The sequence below is a fragment of the Miscanthus floridulus genome, chromosome 1 (assembly GCF_019320115.1).
Source record: "Miscanthus floridulus cultivar M001 chromosome 1, ASM1932011v1, whole genome shotgun sequence".
Lineage (NCBI taxonomy): Eukaryota > Viridiplantae > Streptophyta > Magnoliopsida > Poales > Poaceae > Miscanthus > Miscanthus floridulus.
The window spans coordinates 196,022,584-196,045,086 of record NC_089580.1 but is presented as its reverse complement, the minus strand read 5'-3'; the positions used below and the strand labels follow the sequence as shown (position 1 = coordinate 196,045,086).

General features: G+C 49.7%; 1 protein-coding gene across 1 annotated transcript; it reads left to right on the top strand.

Moving 5' to 3' along the window:
• Window positions 1-9,265: 9,265 nt before the first annotated feature.
• LOC136469615 (E3 ubiquitin-protein ligase WAV3-like) lies at window positions 9,266-13,360 on the top strand. Its single transcript, XM_066467737.1, has 3 exons — window positions 9,266-9,283; window positions 9,767-11,865; window positions 13,171-13,360. The coding sequence occupies exons 1-3, from the start codon at window positions 9,266-9,268 to the stop codon at window positions 13,358-13,360; spliced, it is 2,307 nt and encodes a 768-aa protein (XP_066323834.1).
• Window positions 13,361-22,503: the final 9,143 nt, after the last annotated feature.

Sequence of the window (22,503 nt, the reverse complement as noted above, 5' to 3'; positions counted from 1 at the left end):
TTACTATCTTTTCTTGTGTATCGATCATTGAAAGTGTAGCAATTTCCGATGGTGTGTCTCCCATTAGGGTGCAATGGGCAACGTATGTTTTCAATGTCATCATATCTTCTAGGTTTGGAAAACTTATTTGATTTGTCGGCCATTGCCACGGTATTGTCTGGTCTACGTTTTCTTTCTTGATGTCTGCTATTTCGATGATTTTGCTTGTCCAGGTTGTCCTGGTTGCTTCTATCCAGGAACCTCTCTCGTGTTTTTTCTTCTGCCGTAATCATCTTTTCTACTATTTGTCTGAACTCTTCATTATTTCTCGGATTTTCTTTGCAGGAGTCTTGAAATTGCCACCTAGCCATGATTCCGTGAGAGAAAGCTTCAATTACTTCTCGTTCGGTGATGTCATGCACTTGAGCCCGCAGTTCGCCGAATCGTCGATAGTAATTTCTGAGACTTTCGCCTCCCTTTTGCTTGAGTCCTTTCAGTTCTGCATGAGTGATCGGGTGTGTGATGATACCCGTGAAATTTTCATAGAAAGCTCTTTGCAAGTCTTCCCAAGTTCTGATCGACCCTGGGTTCAATTTATCGAACCATTAGAGGGGCATCGTTTCTAGTGCCATGGGAAAGAACAGGGTCTTGATATCGTCGTCTCCTCCGGCTAGTTCAATCGATTGTGAATATATTCTGAGCCATTGCCTTGGTTCAGTTTTGCCATCGTATTTGGAGTGGTTAGATGGTTTGAACTTGTGAGGTAATCATACCGATGCAAGCCTGTTCGCGAAACATGGGAATCTGTCATGTGTTCCAGCTTCTTTGAATTCGGATTCGGCACCTCCTTCTGACCAACTGTTGTTTTGATGGGAATAAGTCTGCGAGGCTGTCTGGGTAGGCACCCTACTCCTGGTCTTCCTTGGTTGTTCAAATTGGTGGCCTTGATTATGTTCCTTCCTACTTTCTCCGTTATGGCTTCCACCTAGCCCAAGTCTTTCGAAAGCGGACTTCCTTTGATTTTGGTCTTCTTGCCTGTGGGTTGTTGATCTAGCGGGTAGTCTTGATTGGGCTCTCTCTTCATGCGTTCTTGGGATCGCCGACCGGAACAAGTCTTGGAGCTGTTCATACTTCTCACCGGGATATGAAGTTGCCCTGAGTTCTTCTAATGCTTCTTGAATCTTATCGTAGGGCGTATTCATCGTGCATCTTCCTTCGACTTCTCGTTGTGATTTTCTTCTGTCGTATTCAGCCAACTCTGACTCATATCTGATCCGGGCTTCCCTGCGCTGCCTAGCACGGTGTTGGCGCCCTTGCTTCAACTTGTTCTTCCTTTCTCTGGCTTGTTTCTGACTCTTGGTTTCTCCATCGTAGCCCTGGGCAAAGGGTGATATGTTGGATTCTAATTCATCTAATGACCTAACATCGGGTGCTTCTGGGGGATTTAATGGTGACCGAGGACATCGAACCATGAGTACTTCTCGCGCGTGAGCCGTTCTGTTATTGGTGTTAGTTTTCATACTGTCGGAGTTGCTGATGACTTCAATAGATGCCTCGATGTCGCAGATCGAGTCTCCTTCTTGGTAAGGTAGAATAGATGTCGTTGTTGTCCCGACTAGTTGGGTTCCGCTATCTTTAGGAACGGGATCTGGCCAGTGGATGATACAGTCTTGCGATGTTATCGTTAGCACGAGACCCTCCTGGGCTCCTATCAGTGGTATCCCAAGCATTGGATTGAAAGACCTTTCGATCTGTTCCTAATAGGTTTTTGCTGTGTTGTCGAGCCCAAATGGAAAAGAACTCGACTTTTTGAAAGAACTCTGAGGGTAATCCGAGTTGTTTTGGGTTGTGCTCTGGAATCCTGCCAAAAAAGAACTCGGTTTCTTGAAAGCACTCGAATAAGACTTCACCTTAGACACGGAACTTGAATTTGAGTCGGATGCGCGTAGCCGTGAAATCTTATTCGAATCGGATATTATGAGCTGCGCGAATCTTCTGATGAGCTGATCCGTCGTAGTTGTTGAAATAGGAGATTCTTCATGATGATCCGGATCTTTGAGGAGACGGCTTTGAAGCTTGCCGTTGTTGTCTGCCTCGCAGATCCATGAGCCGAAGATGAAAGTTGATCCCGTCGGGAAGATCGTTTTGTCGAGGTCCATCGAGCTCTCGGATGCAAAGTCACCGAAAGCCCCTACCTGGCGCACCAACTGTCGATGTTTCACCACCGATAGCCTACCACGGTGAAGGGTCGAGATGGCGGACTTGAGGGGGGTGAATAGTCTTTTCTAAAATTAATCGCGTCGGCTAACCGATACAAATGCAGAATTAAAACTAACGGTCTAGCCAAGACTATACCCCACTATATATGTTCACTAGCACCTTGCAAAGATAACAATTATGCAACAAAGGTGCCGGGCTAGTTAGAGCTCTCCTAACCAATTCTAGGAGCAAGGTCACACAAACCTATGCCACTAGTACTTTAAGCAACAAGGGAGCTCCTACACATGCTAGTAAGCTAAAGCACAAAGCCAACTATGCTCACTAGCAATGCTCAATAACAAGGCAACCAATGCCTAATTAGAGAGCGCAAATACTTAGCTACACAAACTAAGCAATGTGACTAACAAGGTTACTAAAACCAAATTAGCCACGCAAGGGAGCTACTTCTATGCTACACAAGCAAGAAGGTAATTAGCAAGCTACACAAGCTATCTAATTACAAAAGCAACTACACAAGCTTAATATGTATATAAGTAATTGCAAGCTTGTGTAATGGGGATGCAAACCAACGGGAAGAACAAGGTTGACACGATGATTTTTCTCCCGAGGTTCACGTGTTTGCCAACACGCTAGTCCCCGTTGTGTCGACCGCTCACTTGGTGGTTCGGCGGCTAATTAGCATCACCCGCTAAGCCCGCACGTCGGGCGCCGCAAGAACCTACCCCTTGAGTGAGGGTAGCTCAATGACACGCTTTACTAGAGTTGCTCTTCGCGGCTCCCGCGGGGTGAGCACAAGTACCCCTCACAAGCTCTTCTTCGGAGCCCCGCACAAGCTTCTTGCGGGCTTCGACGGAGACCACCACCAAGCCGTCTAGGAGGTGGCAACCTCCAAGAGTAACAAGCACCACCGGCTTGCAACTCGATCACCTAGTGCCACTCGATGCAACCTCACGATGCAATCGCACTAGAATCGCTCACTCACACAATCGAATGATCACTATCAAGTATATGTGTGATGGAGGGCTCCCAAGCACTCACAAGCATGGACACTAAGTCCCTTGAGGTGCTCAGCACCAGCCATGGCCGAAGGCCACTTCTATTTATAGCCCCAAGGGCTAAACTAGCCATTACCCCTTCACTGGGCAACGGTCGGGCCGACCGGACGCTCCGGTCGTGTTGACCGGACGCTGGACCTCAGCGTCCGGTCGCTCGCAGACGACCACGTGTCCCGATTCCAACGGTCACTTGACCTGACTGGATGCAGCAGCTTCAACTGACCGGACGCTGAACCCCCAGCGTCCGGTCGTTTCCAGTAAGGTACCGACCTCGACCGGACGCGTCCGGTCACACTTGATTGGACGCAGCCAGCGTTCGGTCATACTCCAGCTTCTGCGTCATCGTACGTCAGCCTGACCGGACGCAGCCTGCCAGCGTCCGGTGCATACAGATCCAGTGTCCGGTCAGTTGACCGACGCCAGCATCTTTGCGATTAACTCGTTTTCACTTCTAACTTCATCACCCTTGCTCCAATGTGCTAACCACAAGAACTTGCATCCGGCGCAATAGAAAATAGGCATTCTATTTTCCCGAAAGAGAGAGGGACCCAAACCTATCTCACCCCTGCAAACACCACCTCCTTTGTAAATGTGCCAACACCACCAAGTGTACACCACCATGTGTATGTGTGTTAGCATTTTCACAATCATTTCCCAAAGGATGTTAGCCACTCAACTTGCCACGCCACTCGATCCTAGCGACAATGCAAAGTTAGATCACTCGAGTGGCACTAGATGACCGATATGCAAACAAGTTTGCTCCTCTTGATAGTACGGCCATCTATCCTAAACCCGGTCATAAACTTCTCTAACCACCTATGACCGGTGAAATGAAATGCCCTAGGTTATACCTTTGCCTTGCGCATTCCATTCTATCTCCTCCAATGTCGATGCAACACATGCACCAACACGATCAACAATGATATGATCCACTTCATATCATCACATGATCATATTGGTTCATCGATCTTGACTCTACTTGCTCTTCACCGTTGCCATCGTCCATCAGCGCCAAGTCTTGCTCAAGCTTCACCGCCACGCGGTCCATCACTCCAAAGCCTTCGACTTGCCCTTCACGCTTGCAACCGGTCCATCAAGCCAAGTCTTGTCTTGATCTTCTCCACCTTGATCACATGACTCAATGTCATGTCTCATGTGCAATAAGCTCCTTCATCATTACATGTGTGAGCTTTGCAACATCTCCAAGCCATTTTCACCTTCATGGCATATGTTGCTCACACACATGTACCTGTGGACTAATCACCTGTGTATCTCACATAAACACAATTAGTCCACCTAGGTTGTCACTCAATTACCAAAACCAACAAGGACCTTTCACACGGGGATACCCGGGGCAGTATATTCAGGCTTCAGCGTATGCGGAACTCGACGGTTAACGTAAGAGACAGTCGATTTATCCTGGTTCGGGCCCTCGACCGTGATCGAGTAATAGCCCTACGTCCAGTCGACGTTAGCCTTTGTATTGGATTGATTATGAAGTATTGTGTACAATTGTCCTCTCACTTAGGAGCCCTGCCCTCCTTTATATAGTTAGGAGGCCAGAGTCCTAGTCGATTTACAATGAGATTTCCTAGTAGGATTACTAAATAGCACTACTACTAAGATTACATGGGAAGAATCCTAGTTGGACTAGATCTTCTCTCTCCCTTGCAGGGTATCCTGTGGGTCCCGCATCGATAGAGAGATGGTAAATAAAGAGCGAGTAGTAGTACGCATATTACTTACAGCAAGGTTTGAGTAGAGAGTTTGCTCGGAACGAAGCGCAGATGTGGTGCCGTCGAAGTTGCGCATCCCAGAGTCAAAGGAGGATGTCTCTCCGACGGGTGCCGGGTCGTGAGTCTCCTCACGGAGGTGGAGTACGCCGAGTCAGTCGGCGACAAAGTCCAGGCTTCCAAAGAGGAAGGCCTGGGATGGCTCGAAGACGGTTGGAACCCACATCCCGACGGGCGAGAGTGCAGGGAACTCCAACGAGCCGAAGCGAATCGTATCGCCCGAGCCCGCCACGGCGGGGGTGGCGGAAGAATGGGCCATCCGATGACCAAAAAAGTGTTGAACGTACAGCGTCTTCCCCACGGACGGCACCAACTGTCGGTGCATAATGTGACCAACTAGTGAATATTTATAGTTTTACTGTACGTTGTGATCGGAGGTGGCCTAACACTCAATGACACAGGATTTATTCTGGTTCAGGCAACGTGCCCTACGTCCAGTCGGGGTCGATCGGTGACTTTATTCCCTAGCCCAGGTGCTCGAAATTTGCAGTGGGGTTACAAAAGAGAAGGAGAAAGATAGGGTTTACAAGAAGTCCGGTCGGCTCTGACCAGAAGGGCCGAGAGTGATAGGAATTTCGCTATGAGCTAGGAGTTTAAGCGTGTGCTTGTAGTCGGAACTTGGTGGTTCTGTCGTTGTGAGCTATCGATCTAAGGAACTCTGGCCTACTAGAATCGGTCTTTTATCATTCGGTCCCTGGAGTCCATCCCCTTTTATAGATGAAGGGGATGGCTTTACAGATGAAAGGGAGAGGGTAAGGATGTTTTTAAGCCTTGTTGCCCACGCTGACGAGGATCGGATAGTGGTAGGCCTCCACAACGCTGTTGATGTCACTGTAGATTGTTAGGTGCACGTGGAAGATGGCGCTGTCTTCTTCAGGAAGGGTTGACATCAGTACCTATAAAAAACTGTTTGATACCTAGAGGTATGTGAGGAGTCTCGCTAGATTCACCCGGTACGGTAAATCCTGGTGCCCATACCGCTATCGATGTCCAGGGACACGCGGGGGGGGTTACCGTATGGGAGTTTTAGCGACTCCTACTATACTGTAGTGGGAGACGTTGGCGCCTACAATATTGTTTGTGTCAGGGTGGCCGCAGAATGCTGTTCTGTGCAGGGTATGGTCCCTGATATAGTGGTTTTGACTTTGTGAGCCTTGCCTTGCCTTTCTCCGCACGCCTTCTGGTTCCTTCCGAGCGGGTGTCCCCGGTCGGATGGCTCTAGTCGGCTCTGAGTGCGCCGGTTGGAGAAGAGCGATGAGCAGGGTTTCTACGAGCCCTGGTCGGAGGGACGCGGGGTCGGAGTCAGAAGTAGGGCTCGGGGCAGGCCTTTCGATCGAAGAGGCCGTCCGGAGGCGGCTGAAGCCCGAACTGAGTGCTCTGGTCGGAGAGGTGGGCCGAAGTAGCTGATGAGCGGGTGTTGCTCTTCTTAGGCCTAGCCTTCCGATCGGTTGCTGGACCGTTCCTTTTGCCCTGTTGTTTTTAGACTCTTGGGCCGAGCTTTGGCGTAGAAGCCGGTCCTCGTGGGACCCTGGGTTTATGAACCCCACAGTGGCCTTGTTTAGTTTCCCCCGCCTGGCCTAATGAGGTGCTATTTAGTGGATTTAATGGGCTAAGTCTAGTTAATAGCGGTAAAAAGCGCTTAGCTCTAAAAGTGGATTAGCTTCTCCCGCCTTTCGTAGAGGCTAAATCCGGCTATAGTAGAGGCTATAGCCGGCTATTTAAAACATTGGTATATATACAATTATACTAAGGGCCTGTTTGTATGGAGGTGACTAAACTTTAGTCACCCCTTTTAGGAGTCCCTAAAGATCCAAACAGGTTGATTAAATGGGTGACTAAACCAATTAGTCCATTAATCTCTTGGAGTGACTAAATGAGACTAGACGGCTAAAAAGACTCTCCCCTACCCTTACCATTCTCAAACCCTAACATTAATTAGGAGTGCTTTGATCTTTGTATAGTAGCTTTAATGACCATTAGTCTATTCAAACAAGGTAGGGACTAATGTTTAGTCCACGGAACAAAGGATCCAAACAGGCCTGACGCAACATTTCTAGTTAGAATAAATAAATTTATACGTAGATGTGCACCTAAATTTGTACGTGAAATTTTGCATCCATATCTTTTCAAGTACTCGCACTGCAGGTTGGATTGACATCCTCATGAGTCGTGACCAAATGCCACGGCTCTAGAAGATCTGTTTCCCAAATCCAAACATCGTTTTCTTAGGGTGCGTTTGGTTAGAGTCAAAGTGGGGCTGGGATGGTCCTGTCTCTGATTTCTGAGATGGGGTGGGGATGGGATGGCTCTATTTTCTGTTTGGTTGACAAGGACGGGATCAACCCGTTTTGTGTTTAGTTGAAGGGATAAATAGGAATAGGACGGAGGGTGAATTTGACGCCGTCGGCTACTGTTTACTAGGACCCACTTGTCATACTCTTTTTTTTATTTCTTATTCTCCCTTTTCTTCCTTTTAGGCGTGATGTCTTATCTTCTTCCCCGTGCTATGGCTGCTGCTACTCGTCGGACTCCCCCACGCTCGTACGCTCCATGGCTGCGGCTCGTCGAGCTCCCCCACGCTTGCATGCGCCATGGCTGTTGCTTGTCGAACTCGCCCATGCGCCGAAGCTTCACGAGCTGGGGCCGCGCCGCGCTGGAGCTGGGGTCGAACCGCACCGGAGCTGCGCGAGCTGGGGCCGCGCCGCGCCGGAGCTGGGGCTGCACCGCACCGGAGCTCCATGAGCTGGGGCCACGCCGGAGCTGGGCCGCACCGCACCGGAGCTCCGCGAGCTGGGGCCGCGCCGGAGCCCGGAGGTGGCCCCGCGGGCGCCCGACCAGAGCTCGCCCGCGTCGGAGGAGGCCGCGTTCCCGTTCGCCATCATCTGGAGACGCTCACGCCGTCGCAAGAGGACGTCCCCGTCCGCGCTTTTTTCTAGGACGGGCTCGGTCCCGATTTCACCAAATATTTCATGGATATGCTCTAGGTGGGATATCTCAATTCCTGATAACTCCCAACCAAACAGTCAAAAAGCGGATCCATCAATCCCCCATCCCATCTCATCCCAAAACCCAACACTACCGCTTCGATGCTGGCAACAAACGAACCTAGTGAAGCGAAAAGCAAATCGAGAACATTGAAGCAATCGGATGTCCAGTGTTATACCAAAAATCCAGTTTGCAGACGAATTGAATCGAGTGACGAGGACATGATCTCCACGCATACGGTCACGCTACATTATCGAGGAGAATACAAAATTTATGTTGAACGTGTCGTCTCTCATCACCCCCTGTTGTCGCCGGCGCCACTTGGATAAAGGTGATTTTTTTTTTTTAATTTCATTTGGATGCTGTCACGGTACAGGCTGCCGACACCCGAGAAGAGCTAGGAAGACTTGGAAGCCCAGCACACATTACGACGGCCCAGAATGGAACACCTGACCAAGCTTCGTTGCATCGGGTGAATGGCTGTTTCTCTACAGCTGTAATACGCGAGGATACTTAAGGGAGGGGAGATGCAAGGAGAGACTTGATTTGGTGGTAATCGAAAAACAGGCGAGCATCTACTTGAGATCGATTACTACCTTATCCTTGTTAGACTAGCTACTTGTGTTTCTCTGTGATCCTGTAATATACATCCATGCAAAAGTCGACACGTACGCCGGAGGCAGTGGACTTCGCTTTTATTTGATTGCACGGTTCGACGCGGCGCTGGAGGTGCCCTCTATTCTTTTAAAAAATGATTTCTAAAGGGTCCAAAATAAAAAGGTTTTCTACCAATAATAACAATAACAATCCTTGTATATTCCGCTCCACTCCTGAAGGTGGTAATCCTCGAGGAGACACGCATTGCACAGAGGATGTAAAACAAGGATTACGGACAAATATCGTGAAGACCGAGGATTCTATTCTATGAATTCCATTTTTTTTTTTGCCCTGTTCAGCTGGCTGAATTTTGATCGAAACTGGCTGAAAACACTATTTCGACTGAATTGTTGTGAGAGAGAAATACTGTTCCGGCTGAAAAAAAAAGAAGCCGAACAAATATAGGGTAAGCCAAACGGGGCCAAAAGTTTTAAGTCGGCATCAGCGTATCGTGGCAGCCACGATGGTATATCCAAATATCCAATGGTGTCATTCTTTCCTTTCGGATGAAGCATTTCGCTTGTTTTATACCCAGAGCCACCGCTGATTCTATCGTTCTCATAGCACCTCGCTGTGATGGAAGGTCCTGAACAGGTAGAAAAACTCTGCTAAACTGATCTACCTCGTTTCTATTTTGTCGTGGCATAAACAGAGATAATTTTTTCTGAACTCTGGCTATTTTTTCTCCAATATGATTTTAACATGGTTTTAGTTTTAGTTTCAGTTTCAGTTGGTTCCCGCGTGAATGTTTTGGCTTTTGTATCAGTTGGGCTAGGTTCAGTTTCAGTTGGGCTAGGTTCCTTGTTTCTGCTTCTGTTTTTTCAGTGTTTGTTTCAGAGTCGGAGTTCGGCGCTCATAGGGGCTCATACTCGGGTAGCAGGGAGTGTGATCTCCAGCCTTGTTTTGTAATTTCGTTTGTTTCTTTTTTCTCTCGTCTAATAAAAACCCGGCAAATCTCTTGCCGCCTTAAAAAAATTAACATGGTTTTTGCTGTGATTTAATATTTCTGAACTGTGTCTTATCTCGTCCTTGAACAGACTATTTCAGTGATGTGTGCAACTTTTGGTTTGGATGCAGATCAATCCTTGCGCCATATGCCTCGGCGCCATGGGCGCCGACGGCGGGCAGGCCATCTTCACGGCAGAGTGCTCCCACACGTTCCACTTCCACTGCATCTCCACGAGCGTCGCGCACGGCCACCTCGTCTGCCCGCTCTGTAACGCGCAGTGGAGCGAGCTGCCGTCCGTGCGGCCGTCACAGCCGTCGACGATGCCACCCACGCTACCGCGGCAGCCACTTCCCCGCATGGAGCCCATGCACGGAGTGCAGCCGGCACCTGTCCCCGCCGTGCATCCACCGCTGCAGCCCGTGGAGCCAGAGGTGTTCGACGACGACGACGAGGTGGAGCTGCCCTCTGGCGAAGACGACCAGCGACAAGCTGCGGCATCCAGTGGGACGTTGGCCATCAAGACACACGTCGAGTTCTCGGCTGTTGCCAGGGACTCGTCGCACGACAACTTCGCCGTTCTCGTGCACGTGAAGGCTCCGGGGGTGGTCGATGGCGAGGCGGCAGCAGCAGCCGGAGACCGAGACGCGCCGCGCGCTCCTCTCGACCTCGTGACGGTGCTGGACGTGAGCGGAAGCATGCGCCGGAACAAGCTTGCCCTGGTGAAGCAGGCCATGGGGTTCGTCATCGGCAGCCTCGGCCCGCACGACCGCCTCAGCGTGGTGTCCTTCTCGTCCGGGGCGCGCCGTGTGACCAGGCTCCTGCGCATGTCGGACACCGGGAAGAGTCTCGCCACAGAGGCAGTGGAGGCCCTCAGAGCGGGCGGCACCACCAACATCGCCGAGGGGCTCCGAACGGCCGCCAAGGTGCTCGCCGAGCGCCGGCATCGGAACGCCGTCTCTAGCGTCATTCTCCTCTCCGACGGCCGGGACAACCAAAGCATGCCGCGGCTGGCGCGGGGCAGTGTGCCCAACTACGAGGTGCTGGTGCCACCGTCCTTCGTGCCTGGCACTGGCAGCACCGGCGAATTGTCTGCGCCCATCCACACCTTTGGTTTCGGCAACGACCATGACGCGGCGGCGATGCACGTCGTGGCCGAGGCCACCGGCGGGACGTTCTCTTTCATCGAGAACGAGGCGGTCATCCAGGACGCGTTCGCACAGTGCATCGGCGGCCTGCTCACCGTCGTGGTGCAGGAGGCGCGCGTCGCCATCGCCTGCGGGCATCCCGGAGTCCGCATCAGCTCGGTCAAGTCCGGTCGTTACGAGAGCCGCGTCGACGAGGACGGCCGCTCAGCGTCGATCGTCGTCGGCGAGCTCTACGCGGACGAGGAGCGGTGTTTCTTGCTGTTCTTGGCCGTTCCAACCGCGGAAGCAGCGGGCGGCGGCGAGAGCGAGACTCTTCTCCTCAAAGCTCGTTGCTGCTACCGAGAAGCAGCTGGCGGCACGCACGTCGACGTGACGGCGGAGGACACGATGGTGACCAGGCCGGAGCACGCGGCGGACGCGGAACGGTCAGCCGAGGTGGAGCGGGAGCGCGCCCGGGTGGAGGCGATCGAGGACATGGCGGCGGCTAGGGCGGCCGCGGAGCGGGGCGCGCACCAGGAGGCTGCGGAGATACTCGGGAACCGGGGGCGAGCCATGGCACGGGCGGCGGAGCGAGGTGGCGGCTACCCCAACGGGGCGCTGCGGGCCGAGGTGTCGCGCATGAGAAAGCGCGTGGCGAACAAGGCGAGCTACGAGCGGTCGGGGCGCGCGTATGTGCTCGCTGGCCTGAGCTCGCACGCGCAGCAGCGCGCGACCACGAGGCTGCTGCGCCCCCTGCAGGTTGTGGTGCAGCCCTCGGCGGGCAGCGTTGGCGGTGGGGAGGCGACCAACTCGGTGGCTGATGCCAGCGATGTGGAGGCGGTGGACATGGACAAGGACAAGAACTTGATGGGATATTTCGGTGTCGGTGCACCGGCCGGCGAGGCAGGGACGTCTGACGCTGCATCGCCCGATGTGGAGTCGCACGAGGCGGATGCGACGGCGGCGTACCTGACCCCGGCCATGCGCGCCATGCTGTTGCGGTCGCGGCAGGCGCGGGAGGCGTCGGCTGAGCAGCAGCAGCAACCGAAAGCTGCAGAAGAAGCGGGGAGCTCTGGATCGAAGGAAGTGGCGGAGGCGGAGCAGTAGATGTGTGCATGCCATCGTGATCGTGTACGGTGTTGGAATTTGTTTCTCCTCTGAATAATCTGGGGAATCTGTATGTTTGGAATTTCTTTCTGAACCAAGGAGAAGTGTACTGAGGTTCGCTGATTCGACTTCTCCGCCGCCGTCTGCGCCTGCTGCCGCGCCGCTGCCAAATCCGGCGATATGCTGCCAAATCCTCGCCGCTGCCCAATTGAAGATTCACCGGAAACACACACAGCAGATTCCGCAAATCTGACAAACAAACGTTACCACCGAAGTCCCCCTGTTTGGACTTCTGCGTGACACGGTTTTATACGTGGGCTTCTTCCTGCCAGCTCATCTTCGGCCCGACGTCTACAATTTTGTTTGGCCCACGTCATTGAAGATTTGTTCTTGAGGTACTGCGAAGGCCGACCGGTACTCCTCTCAAGAAAAGAGTGGGCCAAGATTCTCCAGTCTTCTCTTCTTAGTTAGGTCTAAAACCTAAACCCGTCATCATCGTTTAAACTCCAAATTCCATTTTCACGAGCGTTCACTCGTTTATATTCCAGCGATCCGACCGAACGAACACTTTCCACCACGTGTCCACGCGCGGGGCTTGCTCCTTCTGTAAAGCTTCCGTTGTTCTATTGTCTCTCCCTTGCCTCTTTCTATTACGCGGAGTGGAAGCTGTCGAGCTGGAATTTTTTTATAACATTTGTTGTAAACTCATTTTAAATCCAACACTGTTTATTTTTTCTTCAAAACTAACACTTTTGGCCGCGCCTATTGCCATGGCGCGATGATACGTCTGTGCTGCGTCATGCATGGTGGCGCGGCAGGAGGCTGACGTGGCGACGACCGGCGCTGCTGACCGGTGACGTGGCAGGGTCTGCCGCACCATCGATCTTGACGCGGCACTGACGCGCCACGGTGCATGGCGCGGCAGTACCTAGACGGTTTAATTGGAACTTTTCGCGTCGATCTTTTTTTGTTACGTCTTGTTTTTACTCCTATTTTGGGAGTTACTCTACGTATTGCCTGACGTAAAATTAATAGTGAATTTGTTTCTGTCTTTTGTTGAATTTTTTTCATGCCTCGATAGAGAATTTGATAAGCCAATATTTTTTTTCGTCTTTCATAATACGATTAACCACCATGTTAACTAATCGATTACGAAAAATTGGATAAGATTTTGTGGTTCTCTTCTGTGCAGTACCTCGACGTGACATGAGCGTAAAAAAGTTCAAGAATCCGTTTTCTTTTTATAAGGGCTAAAAACGAATCACTTATTTTTTTTTTGATTTTTTGGCCCCATGTTGTAGGATTGACAGCGACGCGACCATGGACCTCGGCTTCCTCGACCCCTCACGCAGCACGGTCGACTACTGCACGTCTAACGAGGGTGTCTTCTTCGGCGATTTTGTGGTGGCGATGACTAAGCTCGGGAGGATTGGGGTCAAGACGTCGGCCACCGGCGTCGAGATACGCCGGGACTATCGGTTCCCGAAGTAGTTGCTACTTAATCTCGTCGACAGTGCTGCCGCGACGTATTGAAACGAATATGCAGCAAATAAATGAAGTTCGTGTGCAAGTTGACAAGCTGTCACATAATATTTTTATTGGTTCGACATAACATAACCAAGTAAGCCTGTAAGTTTTGGACGACAATATTCGTTTGACCTAACAAACTAAGACACATGAGTGTAAGGATCCCTCGGACGCCTCTGTCTCTTAGGATTTATTGGCAACACATTAGGAGTGTAGCCAATGTCGGTGTGGTCGTGTTGCCGGTGCGTACGACTCATACCCTGAAAGTATATGATATGCACGATTACTTATAATCTTTATGATCGTTAGTTCATGGAGTCTACGTATTTAAAGAAACTACATTTGCTAGTACCTGTGAAACTCCTTGGGTACCAAGCGGGGTACCACCTAGCTGAGACATGCCGATCTCGTCCTGCGGCCAATCGTCCCACTGGTCGTGCTGTCTTCGGAAGCCCGGGGAGTCGTCGTCGTCGTCATCGTCGTCCTCGGTTGCAGGGTCCTCCCCAGCGCTATGATGTGGCGGTGTACGCACTGCGGAAGTGGCACCTGTCATCGGCTGAGAAGAGTCGGCTGGTGTCCTCAAAGAGGCTGAAGACGTGCCACCCGACCACACCGGGAGTGGCGGTTTCACCCAAGCGGGAGTGTCCATGCAGCTCAGCTTCTGAGCTAGCTTTCTACAGCTCTTCTTCACCTTCTGCATAAATAGACGTTAAAGTTAGTGCATTTCTCAAATGCATATACACTAAAGAAATATTTTTGGAACAAACAAGTTTATGTTTACCTCCACAAAAGCCTCGAGAATGCCTGACCCCTGCCCTCTAGACTCGTGAAGCCAGAACGCTGCTTCGTTGGACATCCTTGACAATTATGTCGCCTGGACAGTTTTAGTACACATACTTAATACCAAATGGATAATAAATTATACCATTCAAGTATCTTACCACATATCTTTGAAGCGGGGCTCTCTGTAGCTGTGTGTCCTTCCTAGTGACAACATCGTACACATCTTCCTCTGAGTCCTCGTCAATCGCCTCCTCAGTGTACGGGGGCTTGATATGTGTACTCGTAGATCTGTGAAGCCACCACAGGTACTCGTCGAAGGTGTGCTGGTCGTGTGGAGGACCCGCATGGACTGGCTGCCGTTCCCTGGTCTGCCACAATTGGATGTTGGCATTGTGTGTTACGCGCCAATCCTTGGTCTTGTACCTCTTCTTACGGTCATACCTGCAACAAAATGATGTTAGTTGTACCACACACACATCTAAATTGTAGCTTTGTTATTAATTAATAACGCACCCGTGCAATTCTCGGTTGGTGGAGTAAAGCGACGGTGGGCAGGCTGTCATTCTTCCAAACTATCTTCAGACCCTGATAGGCAAGTGAATCTCGACCACATGGAAGAAAATAAGAGGGACGTTGCAGCGATACTCATCTGGCTCGTCCCTAGTGACATGACTCAAATAGTACTGGAGCTCCGGAGCATCCCAAGGACACCAATGGACCTGAACATTTCGTAATTGAGTTAGGATGTGATATAGTGTACATCAAACAAGACACATGTATGATAGTAAAGAGAGCGCAACCTAGTGCTGTATCAGGACGTCGAGACCGTCCGTGTACTCTCTATACTTGCGCCTCGCATTCCCTCTAACTAACTCTGCTTCCGTCCATATATACAGAGCTATAGTGAGTGTATCCTGTCTGTTCCATTGCTGCATTGAACACGATAATAAATTAGCCATTAATAATTTAATTATATGCAACTGCCTCGAAGAATATAGTGAACCGAAGTACTTACCGCTAAACCAGTATTAAGGGGCCTCCCAACAGGCCATCGTTCCCAACACCAAACCTAGAATAGGTAGGAGCAACCTCCAAGGTTCGCATACCCTGAGGTGCGACGGCAGGCAACGCACAGCTGCCGATACGTCCATGCCAGGACTACGCTGCCCCAGCTGTACGCTGCTATGTTCTCCCACGACTGTCATAGTATGTCAAGGAAGATCCAGCTGATGGTATTGCCTGAGGCGTCTAGGAAGAGGAAAGCACCAAGAAAGTGCTAAAGCCATACTCTAGCAAACCTATCGATCTGAGCCTCCTCAGCATGTGGGTCCAAATAATCAAAGCGCTCTGTGATCCAGGACGACGAAACCTCAGAACTTTTCCTGAAATTCATCAAAGAAAATGAAACCCGATGGCTGTAGGAAAGCAATGCAAGTATTAAATAGGCTTAAATTGCTCACTTATTTTTTTTAAAACCTCGTCGTCCGGTGGAAGAAAGCCAGTGAACTGAGCCACCAGCTCCCTCCAGTGATTGTTGTCAACTATACCCGTCACTGGAAGTCCTCCCAACCGAAGGTCAAAGATAGCCTTCACGTCCTGCATGGTCAAATTCATCTTGCCGCAAGGTAGGTGGAACATGTGGATCTCAGGCCTCCACCTATTATAAGAATAGAACGACTGTTAGTTGACTCAAATCTGTTATAAAAATGTTTACGTACAAAGAAGACACTCGCACCTGTCTACAGTTGTAGTAAGTAGTGCTGGGTCAAGGGGCGGAAGACCGTAGTTGACAACACAGACAAGCTCGAGGAAGCCGGCACGCCATATATACGGCGCGTAACGCTCGTCCCACTGGTGTGCCTGCGGGGCCTCAACACAGGCAAGGCCACCTGTGTGTCGGTGTCACGCAAGATGTGTGCTCGGTACTGGTCGTCGTACTTCACCTCAAGAATGGGATACAACGGGTGCTGCGTGGGAGGGGTCATCCTGTTACAAATTGATAAACAAAGGGTTAGAGTATTCAAAATAACAATATTCAAATTAACATTACGTAGCATTACAAAATTTGAACTACTTATTATGCAATAAGAACACAATATGAAAGCACATGTGTATGTTCAAAGTAATATTAATAGACATATTAAACAACTTCACTAGAAAAATAAGCATTTGACGAAACTTCTTCAAGTCATCCAAATCAACGTATCACGCACTACTAAGTACCGACACTTGAAAACTAGTATCTATATCCAAAATCCCTAATTAATAACTAACTATAAACTAAATAATAAATACCTAATCAATCCATAAACCCAAAATCCTAACTAACAGTAACCTAAACTCTAACCACCTAACCAAACCTTAACTATACTACAACACACAAACCTCAAACCTAAAAACTACCTACCTAAATCACAAACAAATTCAGTAACCTAACTATCCTAAATCACGAACACTAACTATCCTAAATCACTAACTATACTAAATCACTAACTATCCTAAACCACTAACAATCATAAAACCCTAACTATCCTAAATCACTAACTATCCTAAATCACTAACCTAACTATCCTAAATCACTAACTATCCTAAATCAATAACAAGCATAATAACATGAAATCGAGAGGGAGATACCTTGAGCGGGCGGCCGTGACGTGTCGGCGTTCGTGACGCGGCCGGCGCGGGCGCTACGCGGCGGGAGTGGGCGGTCGTGGCGGGCATGTGCGAGCGCGACCGGCGCAGGCGGGCGGCCGTCCGAGCGCGGCGGTGGGGCGCTGCGCGGCGGTGGGCGGGCGGGCAGGCGGGCGTGCGGGCGGGTGGGCTCGCTCACGATATTTATCTGGTCCTGCCGCGCCATGCACCGTGGCGCGTCAGTGCCGTGACAAGATCGGTGGCACGACATACCCTGCCACGTCACCGGTCAGCAGCGTCGGGCGTCGCCACGTCAGCCTTCTACCGCGCCACTATACATGGCGCGGCACAGGCGTTTCGCCGCGCCATGACAATAGACACGGCAAAAAATGTTAGTTTTGAAAAAAAACAAACAATATTAGATTTAAAATTATTTTACAAAAGATGTTAAAAAAATCTCGAGCTGAACGACTCGGACACGGGCAAGTGCTCGCACACTAACCACAGCTGCGTCCACCTTTCTCCTTTTTTATTTTCTACCTGTTCATTTATATTTTTATTTTTTATACACTAACCTATCTATTTTACATTCTAACAGTGCATCATGTTTTTTTCCTTCTTTTTCTCTCTTCTTTCACTTTTTCTCTTCTTCCGATCTAATTAAATCTTATGATCACAAATCTCCAAAAGTTATAATGAGGTTGTGATGATAATTTGTCACTAAAAAGTTATGCACATAAGTTGTGAATATAACTTTGTAATTTTTCTAAAAGTAAAAAGGTATGAATTTTTTCCTAAAAAAGAAAAGTAAAAAAATGACGATGACAAGTTGTGATGATAAGTTGTTCCGTAAAACGTTAAGCACATAATTTATGTGTACAAATTTATGAGATTTTTTTTTCAAAAAAAGATTAAAAGTTCTGATAAAAAATCACAGTGACAAGTTGTTACGTAAAAAGGAAAAATACGGGAATGGTTTTTTTTCTAGAAAAGGAAATTGTGCTGATAAGTTATGTTTCGCACAATATTATATATAAAAGTTATGTCCTCAACTTTGCAACTTTATAAGAAAAATATGGTGATAGATTCTGCACAAAAAGTTATACGTAAAAATTGTAGGTATGCCTTTCTAACTTTCAAAAAAATAAAAGTTGCAGAAATATTTTTTCCAAAAATTGGAAGTTGATAGGCTGGTGTTATCGCTGATTAGATGGGTCGGAGAATCGGCGCGCGCGGCGCTGTCTAAATAGGGAAAGCGGTGGGAATTCGTTTTTCCAAAAAAAAAAAGGAAATTGGAGGGACGTGTCAGATTGTCCACTGCATTTAAATTGGGTGTAAATGTTCGCGAATTAGCGGGACCGGTTTAAACTCATGGTTAATGCAGCGTGTCGACAGGTGCCAATGTGCCACTCTCATATCCCCAAATGTGTATGACGCACGCCGCAACCATACGTGATCGCAACCGTATATCTCGTGATGACAGATGTCAACGAGGCTAGCTTAGGGATGGCAATGGGTACCCGAAACCCGATGGTTTAAGTAAAAACCCTATTAAGATACAGGTACGTGGGTCTTTCATCCCCCATGGGTATGTTAATGGGGATATTTCTTCCCCCATCGGGTAGGTGCAGGTACGTTTCCATCTACCCATGCCCGCTATCTAATGAGGGACCGGTTAGTCGATGACAAGTGGGTCCAAAATATAAGAGTACATTATGTGCCATTTATACCATGAGAACCCTAGAGCCCCTCATCTATTCCCCACCCTAGTCCCTAGCTGGCTAGCTGCCCAGACAGGACTCATGTTGGTACTCTTCTTACCGTCGCGAGGCTGGACGGGGCTGCTGGGAGCGTGTTCCTGCAATGGTTGACGATGTTGACGAGACTGGGCGCGACATGGGTGGTGGGGACAGGTGGCGGGAGGTTTTAACTTTGGGGGCCCAAATATGGGGGCATGCGTCCCCCACCGGGTTTTGCTCCCGCTGCCATCCCTGGGTTACTGGGTTAGCCGGCTCTGGTCCACCGAGGTCAGCACCTGATTGGTTGTAGTTGGTACTGAGTATAGCCAGCCGCTCATGGCAATGGGAGTCGCATTCGAACATTCTCCAAAGTCCAGACCCAGCCCGGTCAATCATATGGAGTATATATAGTCCAGATATTTGTTATTTATGTAGGAGCTGTAGCAGTTTGCTAGTCAATTTGGCTTAGCAGGAATGATTTTTGTGTTTAACAATTGCCAAACGAAAACTTTCGTAGGTACATTTTAGGGGAAGGTATTGGATTCGATCTTGGGCTCTGCTGCAGCTGATGACCATAAAGATTGGTTAATTTAGGCATGCCAGCTTCTAGAGACCAGAGCAATGCAGTTCTTTGCTTCCTATGTATGGCCTTTTAGATTTCGCATTGGTCAATAATGATGAACTCTGAATTTTATTTGCTTCTTGAATTGTATTTTGGTGACTTGTTTGAAGAGGTTTGAAATCGGAACTTCTCCATTATCAGGAAAAAAAAGTTGGACATCGATACATCCGGCCTCCGCCGCGTGTCCATGCACGAACACCCCTCCCAAAGCTGACATGGATGATGACTCCCGCGCCACCAGACGGAGGCGGAAACGACGGAACGAGCGAGTGTGAACGCCGCCTCCTACCAATCCATCCAATCCAAAGCGCCCACAACACCGATGACCGTTTCCCAAAAAAAAAACACCGATGACCGATCCACGGATCCAGTGCAGGCGTCCAACCAACCCCAGCGCCGAAAAACATGTGGCTGAGCGGGACGTGGTTTTGGTCACCGAGCCCAAGCAGAGCTGCTAAGAGGAGGCACAGTAATTGGCTTATAGCCTAGTCAACATTTTTGCTGATGCAGATGGAAGATAATAAAGTTGGGCTCTTATTCAAGCATCAAGGCACGGAAGCATAGGCATCTATGGATCCAAACAATAGTGTATATAAGAAGGAGTACGAAAGAGAAAGTAAGATATGATACCATATAATAATAAACAATCTTTTTTATAGACAGATAGGAGATAACTATCGTACGTCTTTGACTTGTAACCAATAACCAAGTACTTCTACGTACTATCTGTGGCCTGCGGCTCCGAGCCCCCGGGTCGTCCTCGTCAGCTCGTCCCCGTCCTGCCCCTAGCTACTTTTCCACGCAGAGACAGGTTCAGTGATGCGCCAGCGCCGGCGCTGCATGCATTATGTTGGGTGATCAGATCAATCGATCGAATTTTCTCTCTTTCTTGGGCTTCTAGAGCTCGCCGGGCGCCAGGTTTGAACGAGCCAACGAGGTGTAGCAGGCCGCAGCACATGGGCATTGATTAATTCGTGATCGCAACAAGGAAACGACCAACCACATCCAGCTAGCACTAGCGGCATGCGGTGGCGCGAGTCGTCGTCTTCTGCATTCCATTTGTTACGATCGACGGCGGCGCCCATGTGGTGTGGACTGTGGAGACCGATCGATCGGGGAACGAACAAAGCAAGTGCGCCACCGCCTCCTCCTTGGGCAATACTCCAGTCCAGAGAGATTGCGGGTGCTAGCTAAGCTAGCAAGTCGTGTAGATAGAGAAACTTCACGTCCAATTTCGTCGTCTCTTCCGCTCTTGGGGTGTACTCTTCTGTTCTTGAGCGTTCAGTCACACGACCTACTCACACGCAACAAGGTCTTCGTTGCAAGCTTTCAGAGTATGGATGGCCTGGCCAACTGTCGACGCTGACCAAGTGATGACGGTGCACCCAAATTGATAGAAGCGTTGCCTCAACTTTATTTATTTGATGCTGCCCCCGGTTAGATTGGGAGAGTGGACTTGGTTTTGCAGCTCGTGATCCTTTAATTATTTTGGATAGGTTCACGCAACCCAACTCTAATTAAGTTTCGTCTTATACACCAGCCACTTTTAGCATGCATGGATGTATGACATTTGGCATATAGCTAGCTGTTTAGTACTCGAGTGAAACCAGCAGGGATGTCATGCTGGCTGCTGCATTGGCCACATCATATCTTGTGGTTACACGTCCAGATCATGCATGGGAAACAAACAGCGGTCGTACAGTACCCTTACGCAGTAGTAGTATGCTACGATCGAATCATGGCGAACGCAAGGAGGATGTCTCTGTAGCCTGTATCGATCGGCCGGTCTTGTCGTTACAGGCCGGTCTCGATCTCTCGGCCTTTGACATTTGTAGCGGTGACCACGATATTTGTATACTCCACCTGCTAGTTGCAACGAGTAGTATATCTCTGTGTATGCATGCCAACTCTCTCGTTGGTTCGTGTGTATGCATAAATGGATCGAAGTCGTGGACAACTCTCAGCAGCTCGTCCGTACGCGGATAATCGACATGACGTTATTCATAAGCACGAGGGGTTGCCCTCGGATGGCAGGCAAAAAGCCAACCTTCTGCTATATCTAAGACAGTCGACATTACGGAGTACAGGTTAGTTGTTACTTATCCAGCCGTCTATCTATCTCAACCGTATACGCATGCATTTTTTTAATACGGTTGTCGTCAGCAGCTGGAAGCACAGACACGGGGGTTGTTCTTCTTTTACATGCACGACTGGACAAGCAGGGCACACGGTACTTGTAGTATTTGTATCCGACGCGTTTTGTGTTCGATCGACTCTTGGTTGGTACTGCTGAGGGCCGGTGAACTTGGCTCCGAGCGAGCGGTGCAGAATCGTCTCTGCGTGCCTTTTTAACGAACCTGGTACTGCTATGCTAGCTAGCTGCGCAGTGCTGGGAATATACCTAAACGTCTCTCTTGTTTTGTTTGGTGGCTCGATACCATTAGCTAGCATAGCACCAAAACCTTGACCGGAACATGACAGCGCCAAATCACCAAATTAATACGGATCACGTTTCTTCTGATCGTAACAGGATTAATTAGCATTGATTTTTTAATTGAATCGGTGAGTTCATTCCGTCAGCTGATGTGTACCGGGCCACCAACTCGGTCAATTGTTAATCGAGCAACTATTAGCCATAAGCACTTCTCAGGTCAACTTGGAACGAAGAAACTTTTCCATAAAAATAACGATAATGGGCGGCTCGTTCCCGGACCTGCCCAACGATTGAGTCCAATAGGTCTTCTCCGCTCCAACTTCGGTACGACGCAGTTTCTCTAAATCCAAAAAATAAAAAACACAGCGACATTTCCTTTCCCCATTGCCGCATGCATGCGACCGCCGCGGCCGCGCTGCCCGCCCGCCGCTGGCCTTCTCCAACGCGGCGGCCTTCCTGTCCGGATGCCGTGGGCCCACTCCGCCTCGCTGCTGCCGCGCGCCCATCCCGTGCCGCTCGCTCCCTCCCGTCGCGCTCACCCATCCCGCGCCACCACTCCCTCCTGTTGCGCGCGCCACCCACCTGGCCGAGCCACGCCTGGTGCTGCTAGCGATGGTGGTGGTGGTGGTGGTGGTGGTGCTCGCGCGGCGCCATCTTTGACTCCGACGGCTAGAATCGTCTAAACCTCCCCATGTTGCAAGCGCATGTTTCAAGTATTTCAGATGTTTCGTAGTTATGTTTCAAGTGTTTCATGCGGGTGTTGCATAAGGATGGCAACGGATCGGGTTTGGGGCGGATATCCGTTGGTTTCGGGTTCTGCGGGTTCGGGTTTGGGGATGGTTTTTCACCCACGGTTTTTGGGTTCGGGGCCCGAAACCAATCGGGTTCGGTTTCGGGT

Coding starts and splice junctions, on each gene's coding strand:
- LOC136469615 (XM_066467737.1), top strand. Junction 11,866..13,170: donor GAAGTGGCGGAGGCGGAGCA/GTAGATGTGTGC, acceptor CCCATGTTGTAG/GATTGACAGCGACGCGACCA.